At 37.5% G+C, this 13,617-nt stretch overlaps 1 protein-coding gene across 5 annotated transcripts in view; it reads right to left on the minus strand.

Annotated features, from left to right (window-relative positions):
• Positions 1–1,373: 1,373 nt before the first annotated feature.
• caprin1 (cell cycle associated protein 1) overlaps positions 1,374–13,617 on the minus strand; it is a 104,733-nt gene continuing 92,489 nt past the window's right edge. For 4 of the 5 annotated variants that reach the window (XM_033038908.1, XM_033038904.1, XM_033038909.1 and 1 more), the window contains one exon: positions 1,374–1,719. In XM_033038908.1, the coding sequence (XP_032894799.1) occupies positions 1,637–1,719 (83 nt within the window). In that variant the 3' untranslated portion in view covers positions 1,374–1,636. Of the gene's footprint in view, positions 1,720–4,387; positions 4,428–13,617 lie in introns of all 5 variants that reach the window. The other variant, XM_033038906.1, reaches the window with a different exon arrangement.

Consider the following 13,617-nt stretch of genomic DNA (forward strand, 5'->3'; position numbering starts at 1 on the left):
ATTGTCAATGTTTCTAGATGTTACATAAAAGATAAATGCAAATAAGCCAATATTAGCCTAAAGGGCACACATGCAAGCTATGATCATCTAACAATACCTTCGCTGGGCTATATGTGAGATCTGATTTTGAGGAGACTCCTGAAGCAAGGCTTTGATGACAAAGATAACATGATGACAAAGATAACACGTCAAAGGCAGCTTCAAGGAGAAGGGAAGAAGGTATAGAAGTCTGCAAACAGTGACCAGTCTTAAGAAAAGCTTCTTCCCTATGACCATCAGGCTCTTGAACACTACACAAACACTAACCTCAACTATGAACTTCTATGGACCAACGCTGGTTGCGATTTGACTTTGTGGTTTTCTGCACGTGTTGTGGTATCAATTTATTGGGGGGGTTTTTAAACATTTTATATTGTCTATGTTCATTGTGCTAACAGGCCTGTTATGCTGCTGCAAATTAGAATTTCATTGTTCCGATATCGGCACATACGACAATTAAATACTTCCAACATCAACATCCACTCACAGTAGACCAATGATTTAATTCTCCCCATGCACCCCACCCCAGGAGGAAGACCTCTGTTAAAAGGATCTCAAGTTGACAACGCAAAAAAGCTGCGAACAGCAGAGATTCTCAGCCAAATCATCTCTGGCTGAGTAAACTGCTGAAGCATCAGTTATTCATTATTTTTTAACAATTCAATGGGACCAACAGCAACATCCAGACCAAAAAAATAAGTATGGATATAAAAAAGATATTTTTTTCAAAATATTGTGATTATCAGAGCATTTAACAATTCAGTAGCTCATACTTTGTTCGAGGTATCAATGAATTGTAGCTTTCAATTCTGAAAAAGCAAAAAAGCCTTTATTCAATTACTGATCTGTTTAGTTTGTAATCTACACCTGATTCACGGAGTTGTGCATGATCTAAATGGTTTTTGCATTTAATGGTTATAGTGTTACAAATATGTCAAATTATCTCCCACCTTTTGTAATCAAGCATCACAGAATCTCATTGTTTTCAGTATTTGTGAATCTGAATAGGCCTTTTCTTGATACAATATACATCACCTAATCAAGAAAAGCTTAATTAAAAATATTTAAATTATAATTCAAACTCCATTCAAAGAATTGTAATTGTAAAAATGTATAATTTTGATAAAAATTGCTCCATATATATTATCAGTAAGCATTTTACTCTGAGCAGTGTTTTTTATTTCTACTTTCAAGTGTTTTGTTCACTTGTAGAATGAGCATGCATGTAGAATACTGTTAAAGATATTTGTTGGAAAATTTGAAAATTAAATTACCATTACTTTAAAAGAGATTCAAAAGGCCAAACAGGAAAAAGCACTGAAAATCATGACTCCATTTTTGTATAAACTTTTATTTTTTGTCTGTTACATCAGTTTATTTTTGGGCTTTTTTTAATTTAAATCACATTGTGCAATCACTGCCACAAAGGAGGCATCCGATTCCACGGCCAGGGACTAGTTGGGCTTAGCAAGTCAGGTTTCAGAGGGTACATATAATCCAGGAGTTGCTGTAATATTTATTTTTGTTTGCTGTTTGGAACATTTCACAGTTGTATAAAGAAGCCCTTCCATCAGGCATGGGGCGAGGAGGGTCCAGTTTAAATCACTTCCTGAGCAGTCATCTGGGTTGCAGTTACAATCTTCTTATTCATACCTCTGGGCCTCATCAGTCCTCCCCGGCCTACAAAATAAGACCAAAAGTAAATATAATTTACCATCCAATAAATATAAAGAAAGGAAACAAATCTTCTGAGTGGTATACAACTCACCCATTATGAAAGCAGCAAAAGAAAGTTTAGAAAAATGTTAACTCCCACACTGCAGTAATCTAAGCCAATACACTTCAACCCATCTATCAGTTGTTTTCAAACATAAAACTATGATCAAAAATTAAAGGATCAATGTTATTGTACACACCGTTTCTTACATATGTTTCTTTGGGAAGCTTTTTTTTTTTGATAGAGTAATTGAGATAAATGATCAATTCCTATTCTAGATATATATTCCAATGCTCATATGAGACATAATGCAACAATTTGCTACCTCAAGCAAAGGCTCTTATTACATACACAAGTACTTGTTTTGTGAAACATTCTTACCAGCAACAAAGCAGTGGTTAAATAGATATGCATAGGAAGAAACAGTCATTACTGCATTCTAAGTTTCTTCGCATCTACTGTTCTAAGACCTTGCCAGAAAAACGATTGGATCATTAAAGCTTAGATCTGATAAACATCAAATGTTCTTTGAGATTCATTAATGCACGTATTTCATTCAATACAAAGTGTAAAATCAAATCCAGCTGAAGCTATATGGAGTATAGATTTTCAAATAAACAGAAATGTACCCTGGCACTAGATACAAGTTACAAATATGCTATATGAATGCTTCAAATGCACAAGCTACCAAACATATTGGGCAAAGATAGACATAACATTCAAATATTACAGCTTTATAGAAAAGCTGAAAATTTTCAATAAAGTTCTGTAGTTAAAACCAATACAAAAATGAATGAAATCTGAAATAACAGGAAACAAATTATTCAGGTCAAGCAAAAAGAAAACTAAGAACACGATCATCGATATGAAACCATTTCCCCACAAATAATGCCTTTTGAATATTTCTATTGTTTTCATTCTGTTTGTTTAAATTTTCACATTATGATGGTTTAATATGATGGTTCAACTGCTCTCTCTAAATGTCTTATTTCAATGTATATATCAACTCATGCAACTCAGTACAAAAATGCCCATAATCAAATTTAATTATGAATACAAAAGTCAACATTTTTAACACCAGAAAGAGCGCTAAATAACTATGAACAATGAAACAAGTGTTATTACTCATTACACTTCTCTAGACAACAAACATTGCAGCTTTTGCACTCATTCTGTTGCACTGAAGAAATCCATCGAGGTCCAAAGTAAGCAAGCTAGGCTGGCAGCTGAGACATTCTTCAGACACTGAAAGTAGATCATGAAATGAGGGCATTGGGGAACAGGTTACAACATTCTGCCAATGATATCTTACACTCCAAACTGCTCATTTTCTTGAGTCCTACATATGGTACATATATATGGTACAAAGGAGGTTATCCAAGTACTAAAATGTTGACAAATAGATATATAAAAATGACAGAGTTTGTGCCTACCTGCCAAAATCTGGTTACAGTGAATACCAAGGAAGCAATAGTTGGCATGAAGCAGTTTTGCCTTGCTGCATAAATATGCGGCTTGGGAGAATTGAAACAAAGACCCAAGTCACAGGTTTGACTTTTTAGTACCAAGCATTGGCTGCATACAGATTACTATTTCCAAAGGAAAACTACCCATTCTGCTTGACAGGTCTTTTGGAAAATATATTGTCAAAATGTATTGATATCAGTAAACTTGGTGTGCAGATATCTTTTTAGTTATTAAATTGGAATACCAAGTTATTAAAAAAAGAGATTTGGGTAACAAAAATACGCAGAAACTGAAATCTTGTAGCTTGAGGCTAGCTGTCAAATATCTTGCCAGCATAATACTTTTGTGCAAAGATAAACTATTAGTGCTGCTGAGACAATGAGGCAGTAGTTGACTATTCCAAGCAGCAAAGAGAGTTAATTATGTCACAAAAGTAGATTCTGAATTTAAATCGGCAGTGTATCAGAGTTAAGGAATAAGTATTCAGTTTGAGTATTATTGGACAATTTACAACTTAAAAGTGAAATTTAATTTTTGTTTCAAAGCCAAAGGGATGAACACATTTAAAGTTTCAGAAATCAATTATCAATGTGGAAGCCTTTGAATTAATTTAAATGTTTTGACATTTAGTGAGCCTTTGTTTCCAAGGATTAAATTAAATTTCACTTCAAATTCAATCCCCCCTCCCCCCCTCCAATGAATGTACTTCCAATGACTAGCATCATAGACTTGACTACATTGAAATATAAATCAAGATTGCGCATCAGTCACAATAATACAAGTTAACCGTGCATTCTAAAATTATATGCACAGTATAGCAATGTACAAAATGAAGAGTCCCTAAGCAATGACTGGAAAGCCATAGATATGTTTTTTATCAACTACAAATAGCTAAGCACTGAATATTTGAACTGAATTTTTGAGGAACAACCCCAGTTGCTCCAAGTTGTTCCAGAAAAGGAGGCAATTTACATCTGGTCACCATAGACAAGCAAAAATGTACCTGTCTATACCAAATCAAATCTTTTATCCTGGGGAGGTCAATGAATATCCTATGACGCATGAATACATTGTAAAATTAGGAAATTTTGAGATATGTATAACCAGTCTTTATTTTTATTATCTGATGTTTATAACACAAAATTTGTAATCAAATTTCCAAACCTGTTATAGGCATCATTCTTCTGCTGCTGAGATTTACCTTCTGCAGCAAAAAAATAAAACATTTAGAGCAATATATTACAAAAGCTAAGTGAACATTAAGCTGGCCTTTTCCCATTGCATTCAATAATCAGCACATCTCGCCAGGCACGTTTCATTGCCATAGAGGAATGAGGATTCATATTTCCAATGAACGTTGATGTGTTGAACAATTAAATTGTGCAAGAGGATTCTTTCCCCTCAGTCCACAATTCTGCTCTTTTCTCTGCAAATTCTCTCAATATCTCAGCGTGAGAAAAATGTTCTGACATACGTCAAACTGCAAAGAATATTTCCAATGTCTCCTTGGATAATCTCACATAGGTTACATTGTGAATCAAATCAACCAATTAGATTAATACAAAAGGGGAAATAATTTGAAGCAACTGGAAATTGACATATTCGAGAACTATCAAAATATAATAGGATTGCTCTTTAATCCTAATGACTCTCAGCACTGTTACTTTGGCTATAATTCAAGTATCAGTCATAATACATCAGTCATAATAAAATCAAATACTATGTTACATCTAAAATTCTGGAAAACTAATGTGGTAGGCTTTGATTATACTTGGATAAACATGTTCAATAAATATTGAAACTTAATGTAAATAAATCTGGTCATATTTGTGATTAAATAACCAAAGCAATATGGTTACTGATGACCTCTGCCAGGTCCACCTCTATGCAGACACTACTCCCACATTCCAGTCTTTATATCGCACAGGATGAGCATCAAATTACAACAGAGAAGCACAACGTACAGCTGAATGCTAACACACCAAAGCTGCCACATTCCAAATGCGGCTAAAACAAAACATTTTGATCCAACAAAATTGCCAGTTCACTCCACGCAACTCATATTTTCATATTGCCAGAAAGTGCACGCTTTTTTAAAATGTTTCTACAAGTGTGAAATCTTTTGTAAGGTACTCATTAACAGTGAATTTACTTCATAATTACACTGTTGTGAATGGGAGTAAATTGGTGGAGCACTCAAAGATTTCAAAAGAAATACACAATAAACGACAACTATGAAACACTTGAGATGAGATTGAATGGACAACTGATAAATGGAGTGATGTCTTAAATTATCAGGCTTACAAGATATATTTTATTTATTTTTTCAGTATCAATTTTACAAAATGTAAATGTCAAGTTTACAGACATTTGAAATACAATCAATATTTTAGTTTACAAACAACTTTATGACCGATGCTTTTTTGTGAAGATATGCATGCTGCCGGTATGGCATGCTTGCTCCTCTAAAAAGTTAAATGTCATTATTTTATTTTTCGGCCACGTGACACTGTCTGGCCCATTGCATAACTGTGCATATCAACTATTTATTTACAAATAAAATGTAGTGACTAGGAATACACCTAATGGTTGTTCACTGAATTTACTCTTCACAGATGTCACAAGTTTAACATTTTCAATCAGCATCCCTTAAAGAAAAGCCTACTCTTCTGCTTGCTGTAGCCATATTCTCCCGCATTTCCTGGCGAAACTACCATGATGAAACTATTTCATTTAAATGCTACAAGAAAAACCTTCAAAAACATTGCAGAACAGGTGATGATCCACGATTACATGTTTCTTTGAGCAGAAATGCATGAGTTTTCTGGCTATCTCAGTGTGATTACATGATGTCAGGAAAATCTGATGTGCTAGTTTACTGCAGTCAGGCAGTACCAGCACATCAATTAGTCTGCTCAGTACGACATATCAACCAAGGGTTTTGGTGTTGACCATTATCAGTGAATCCTTAGTCTTTAGAGAAACGGCATGGTAACAGGCCTACTGAGTCCGCACTGATCAGTGATTGCCTCATACACCAGGGCTCTTACTTAACTTTTTTTCTCTGTTTCCAGCCGGGCAACCTAGGCAGCATTTTAGGTTGCCAAATGACAGTTTAGGTGGTTATTTAAGACGGCTTGCATGACACGTACGATAATGTGCGCGGACGAAGTGCGTAGTTACCAGTCGGAATTATGCTCAATGAAGCATTCACATATTATTTCTGCTTCAAATAAAGTCACAAACTAAACATATTCACCAATCAAGATATGATATATACCACAATGACATGCAGCAAAATTATAATACAGTATCTCAACTCTTTTTACACGTTGCAATGAATGCAATTTCTATTTTTTCTTTACACTTTCAAACAAAAATGTGGTTGGAGTATTCAGCGTACAGCGTATGATCAACCTCGGTGAGACCAAGCGCAGGCTTGGCGATCGCTTCGCACAACACCTCCATTCAGTCTGCAATTTTTTTTTAAATATTTAAAAATAGACTTTATTCAGGTAATAAATATATACAATACATGAACCGTGCAAAAAATTCATCCGACATTTTCGAAGGCTATACAAATTGTTCAATACAGTCTATATACATTGATCAAATTTCACAAATCTGTCCCCCACCCTTGCCACTCATGTGGCTCACTGTCGTGGGGGAGGGGGGACCACTTGGTTCGCAATAACCAACCTGATCTCCTGGTGGCTCAGCACTTCAACTCCCCCTCCCAATCCGACCTTTCTGTCCTGGGCCTCCACCATGGCCAGTGAGGCCCACCGCAAATTGGAGGAACAGCACCTCATATTTCGCTTGGGTAGTTTACACTCCAGCGGTATGAACATTGGCTTTTCCAATTTCAGGTAGTCCTTGCTTTCTCCTTCCTTCCCCTCCCATTCTCAGCTCTCCCACAGCCTACTGTCTCCGCCTCTTCCTTTCTTTTTCCCGCCCCCCCCGACAACAGTCTGAAGAAGGGTCTCGACCCGAAATGTCGCCTATTCCTTCGCTCCATAGATGCTGCCACACCCCCTGATTTTCTCCAGCTTTTTTGTCTACCACCCATTTAAACAAGTTCTTTTATCCCGCTATCCTCACCCGCTCCCTACAAAGCCAATGCGTCTTTGGGATGTGGGAGAATGTGCAAATTCAACACAGACAGTGCCCGAGGACAGGATCGAACACAGATCTCTGACGTGTGAGGCAGTAAGTCTACCAGCTGTGCCACTATATTTTGTTTTCCAACACACAAAAAATTATACGTTGATAACTTTGGTTACTAAAAAAAAAGAAACTATACATTTTCAGTCTTAAATCTCTAAGTGACGCTATGTCCCCCTTTTCAGCTGCTGTATGTTGTAATTCAGTTCAAGACTATAGGGCAGTACATTGGCCATAAAGTTGCTGCCTAAAAGTGCTAGATACCCAGAATTGATCCTGAATATGGGTGCTGTATGTATGGCGTTTGCTCCTTTTCCCTTTGATCACATGGGGTTTCTCCAGGTCCTCTTGTTTCCTTTCACATTCCAAAGGTGTGCAGGAACCTTTTTCAGACCCAACCCAAAACGTAATATTTTCCTTTTGTTCAGAGATTCTGTCTGACCTGTTTACTCAAGCTTTTTGTGCCTAACTTCAGTTTAAACCAGCATCTGCACACACACGATACTATACGATAGAACTTTATTAATCCCAGGAGGGAAATTGTGTGTGTGTAGGTGTGTGTATATTATTATATATTATATATTATACGCACACACACATTTATATAGTTATATATTCATATATAAATATACACTGTTTTGTTTTCTCGTTTATAACATTGTTTATAGATGTTTACATATTCTGTTGTGCTGCTGCAAGTAAGGATTTCATTGTTCCGACTGGGACGTGAGAGAATAAAACACTCTTGACTTACGTCGCTAATGTGTGGGGGTAGAACTAGTGTACGGGTGATCGGTGGTCGGCGTGGACTTGGTGGGCCGAAGAGCCTGTATCTTTAAATTAAACTAAAAACACTAAAATCAGAGGGAGTCTAAAGAAGGGTCTCTACCCAAAACGTCACCCAATTTCTTCTATCCAGAGATGCTGGCTGCTCCATGGAGTTCCCCCGCACAATTAAAGCATGGAAGAGTCTTCACCCGAACATAGTTACCCAACCAGATGCAACTAAATTTAATGTAGCTCTTTTTCCCCCCCAAGAACCCTTTTTTGCTTAAGTCCAAGTCACGAGTCAAGAGAGTTTTATTGTCATGTGTCCCAGATAGGACAATGACATTCTTGCTTGCTGCAGCACAACAGAATATGTAAACAGAATACAGAACAGGAGATAAAAGTTCAGTGTGTCTATGTACCATAGACCATATATATATATATACACAATAAATAAACAGATAAAGTGCAATAGGCTGTTATTGTTCGGAGTTTGGAGTTTGGTGATGGACCCTTCACCACCTCCAGTTTAAATTCCATTTTGAATATTTTTGGAGGACCAGGAAACCAAGAAGCAAGAGTTACTCCAGCTCCAGGGAGTGATTCTGCATTGGGTTTCAGCGGTCACGGCGAGGCGGTGACCGGACAGCTATGGCGGCCAGATCTCCCACAATGCAAAGGGAGGGAGAAAATGCCCGGCCCGACCAGTTGCCGTGGCAGTGCGCATGTGCAGGGCGGGCGGCCGTGCCGGCAGATGAGGATCACCCGGAGAGCGGAGAGAGGAGACCCGGACACGGATGGCGGGCGGAGAGTGACAGAGAGAGAGAGAGAGAGAGAGAGAGAGAGAGATAGAGAGGGGAGTCCGCTCAGAGTTGAACAGCAGGTGTCCCGGGTGCTTGCCAAGCCGGGCAAAATGACATGGCTTTTAGGTTGCCCGGGATATTAGGCACCCGGGCAACCGTTAATTTCGAGCCCTGTACACTAGCACTATCCTACACACTAAGGACAATTTACAAGTTACAGAAGCCAATTAACCTACAACGCTGTATGCCTTTGGAATACAGGAGGAAACCGGGCACCCGGAGAAAACCCACGCAGTTCCAGGGAGAACGTACAACTCCGTGCTGTCTGTATCGTCTGGATCGAACCCAGGTCTCTATCGCTGTAAGGCAGCAACTCTGCTACTACGCCACTGTGCCGCCCAATCCTTCAGCAATGGCCATTGAATGGAGGTTTAAGACTTGCTGCAAACACTTCCCTGTCAAGTAGTATAACTCGTGAACATTAAACTCCAAAAGGCACTGTAGTAAAAAACCCCAACAAAGCTCAAAGGCTTTTGGTGAAAAGAGAAAATTTGGCAAATAAAATTGCATACCAAATCATTCCAAAGAAGGGGAACGTTTTAATTTATATTTCGCCATGTTATTACTCCACATGAAAATGTTGGTGTAACTCAGCGGATCAGGGAGAATACAGATACGTGACGTTTTGGGTCAGGACCCTTCTTCAGATTGATTGTGGTGGTAGGGGGAAGGGGGTAAGTGGGAGGGGGGAAAGGTTCTGTTTGACCCACTGAGTTACTTCACCACTTTTGCTTGTTTAGTAAACCAGCATCTGCAGTTCCTTGCATCTCCTTATTACTCAACTTGCTCGCATTAATACAGAAAAATGTAATAGCCACAATTGATGTCCACAATTCAGATAAATGCATTTAATTCCTCATTGAGGGATATTTAATGATTGACTGAGGAAGTTTAACTTAGATAAAGCCAGTGTCAAATAGCTGCCAAGAATCAAACTGCTGATTTTTTGGTTTATGACCTAAAAACTGAAGAGACAAATGATGAGAAACATACTCAATCCTAGAAGCAAAAACTGGAGTTTTCCCATCTGCATTTCAAAAATGTAGAGGATCCATTGGAAGTTATTTGTAGAGGATTCACTGGAAGTTATTTACTCTGGCACATTCAAAATTTTAAAATAATCCTACATTCACCTAAAGAATATAGATGACTGGGTGTAAATGAGAAACACAATTGTTTGGGTGAAACAAATTTGCTTAGTTGAACAGGTGCTTTTCATATTTTAAAGGATTTCTTACATGCTCACGTATTTTCTCAAGTTTCATAATTAAAAGTCTGATAACCTAGGTATGTTACAATACTTACCTTCAGCGGCGCTGCAGTTCTGCCACTGGTCGTGTGCGCGATTTTGGCGCCTTTGTGGGGGGGGGGGGGGCGGCGGGGTTAAAACGCAGTTTTCTCCTACCTTGTCCTGGATTATATTTTGTTGGGGTGCAAGCTTTTGCTGAAGAAATGTTCCGACAGCCGTTCTGTGTATTTATTTTTTAAATCGCCCGACAAGTTCAGCGCTGGAGTAATTTTAAAATCAGCTCCTAAAGCCGTCAACGCCGACAACGGAGACGGATTTCACGTACGGGACAGGTAAAGGAAAGACGTTTATTTTATGTATAAAAGTGCCCCTTAAGATGCCTTTAATTCACATTTTACGTTGCGAAACAGTGATTTTTTTTCCCATACGAACCAGCAGTATTTTTCCTGCCGATATGGGGTTTAAATTCACTGCAACCGCAACGTTACAAATGATCGCATTCCAGAAAAACCCACTCGCAAGATGATTTAAATGACCATTAATTTACAGGTATTAAACATTAAATTCCTTCAATTTGGCCTATAAATCCATGACAATGAGATTTAAAAATTATGTTATATTGTGAATTCTTGTGTGAATGTTATTTAGACACTTAGGCTATTTAAAAATGTTAATCTATTCTTAAGAAATTGATAGATGTTTAGATCTAGTAATTGAATTTTGTAATTAGCTACGATTAGGTAACTAACTAATTATATGCTTTAATTTCAAGTCATCTAAGTAAGATTGTTTCATATTTGTTTCAGAATGCTTCAATCCACAGGAACTGAACATTTCTTTCAGTTCTCTTAATTTTTAAGAAAGTTATGGGCTTTTGACTGTCCTCGATCACAGCTTTTGAGTTAAGTCCTCCTTATTCTTCTTCTCACTCCTTTTCGAGCTTGTACAGACACAGAGTTGGACATTGGAACTTTGCTTTTGTTCTTCTCATTGCTTTGTAAATATTGATTGTAATGTCCAATTGTTTGATAATTTCGATTTTGTTACTATTAATGTCTTTAATGTCTTTACTTGTTCGGAATAAATAAATAAAATAAAAAATAAAAAATAAAGTCAATGGAAAAGCAATAGGGAACAAGATGCTAATTTCCGAGTACGAAAACGGCCATAACTTTTTTAATGCTGAAGATATGAAAGTGAATTAGGTGTCAAATTACTTCTTTTTATGCTTTATCTGATGGGATAAATTACAGACTTGATTTTTAAAATCTCAAAATGTTATAACATTGCTAGATAACCTACAAAAGAAACACCATTGCAATTTATCACATTATAGGTCCAGTATCATTAAATGCACTTCCAAAAATAGTGCAAACTATCAAAAATCAATTTGACCAAAGCAGTCATATGGTTAAACATCTGAGTAAACAACTTATTGTTCTCATTTAAAAAGGTTGTTACCAAAGTTCGACACCCAAATATCAAGAACTCTAATGCACACATTTAAAATCGTTTTTGAATAATTTGCTTGACTTAATACACAACCTGATTGGAATTTCAAAATTCAGATGATTAGTCAGCATCCAATTCTGTGCTTCTGTTTTTAAAAAGCCTAAATGATGATTTGATGGACTTCTAAATAGTTAAAATACTCAGTCTCGATAACTAAACAGAGAATTATTTGTGTTACAAGGTCACACTTATCTGAGATGAGGGACCCAAAACAAATGTTGGTCCTTCATAGCCTACTTTGAGTGGCAAATTTATTTGCAAATGAGAGCCCCATTTCAATTGAGTGGATGTTACATGCAAAGGATAAGTAGTGCAAGCAAAATGTAATTATGATCCTCACAATTAATGAGATGTCAATGAGAACATAAAATTAGCCCAATCATAGACCAGACCATTGGCTCCATCTAAACTTCACGGTGCCTTGGAAAAGCAGCTGACATAATCAAAGAACTTGCCCACCCCCAGTCATTTCTCCTTCTCCCTACCCTCATCCAGCAAGATACAGGTTTGAAAGCACACACTTCTCATTTATACCTATGCAAAAACAAAGAACTGCGGATGCTGATTAATACCAAAAGACACAAAGTGCTGGAGTAACTCAGCAGATTTGGAAGCAGCTCTGGAGAACATAAGAGGAGCAATTGGGAGATCTAGTAATCGTTTGCAGACCGAGTGTGTCTTCAGTGTCGTCAAGTCTTGTACAAAATCCACTGGATCTCCCGGTTGCTATCCATTTTAACTCCCTTTCCCAGTCCCACACTGACCTTTCAGCCCTGGGCCTCCTCAGAGTGCGGCCACAGGAAAACTGGAGGAACAGCGCACTTCATATTCATCTCGGGCAGCTTACAACACAACTGTATGAATATTGAATTCTCCAATTTTAGCCGACCGCTCCCCTTCCCCCCCCCCCCCCCCCCCCCCCCCCCCCCCCCCCCCCCACCATCTATTTCTCCCTTGTACTCCCCCCCCACCCCCCCCATCAATATTTAACTCCCAACCTATGCTCTCCAGAGATGCTGCATGATCTACTGAGTTACTACAGCACTGTGTATTCATTTATACCCATGCTACATTCCTGCCTAGGTAACTAACAATTACATAAAGACCCTCAATTTACAATTAAATGTGATAATTAAAATCACAGAAACATTTAAAACTAAACTCTGTTGTTGAAAGATTCCCAGATTTGAGACACTCCTTAAAAAAATCATCGCTAATATTCATCTATGACAGATAGTAAAATGAAACTAGACTAAATCAATGGCATAGTCAGGTGGACCACAGGTCCTGTCTTATCTAACTCTTGACTAAAACTGAGCCACACCATCTCACAATGGCCTAAAAACCTTCAAATGTCACCAAAATCGAACAGTTGGCAGCCACCTGAGCAAACAATCAATTACCACAAAAAAAGAGATCCACAACCCTACCTTATAACCATCAGGCTTCAACTCGTTTGATAGGATTTAATACAAATTTAATCATGGTAGATATGGTCAACCAATACACCACAGGCAGATCAAAAAGATACCCAAATATGACTGCAAATCCAAGGAACACGTCTTCCTTTGCTGCTTATTCCACACCATCAATAGACCAACATTCAAGATTATCAAATGGACCCAATGCATTAACAGAATTACAAAGTGTTCATCTTTTTATATAAAAGACAATGATGAATTAGATATTAAATTTTAAATATATTTTCTCAATGACAAAATTCAAAATGTTACAGAATCTGATCTATTTAGTGTTCAACATTAAAGATTTTAATATTCTCACTAATAACAATAACATTTGGTATAATTATAAACGATATCATTGCAGAAATACTTTAC

This window comes from Amblyraja radiata, chromosome 20 (assembly GCF_010909765.2).
Source record: "Amblyraja radiata isolate CabotCenter1 chromosome 20, sAmbRad1.1.pri, whole genome shotgun sequence".
NCBI classification, from domain to species: domain Eukaryota; kingdom Metazoa; phylum Chordata; class Chondrichthyes; order Rajiformes; family Rajidae; genus Amblyraja; species Amblyraja radiata.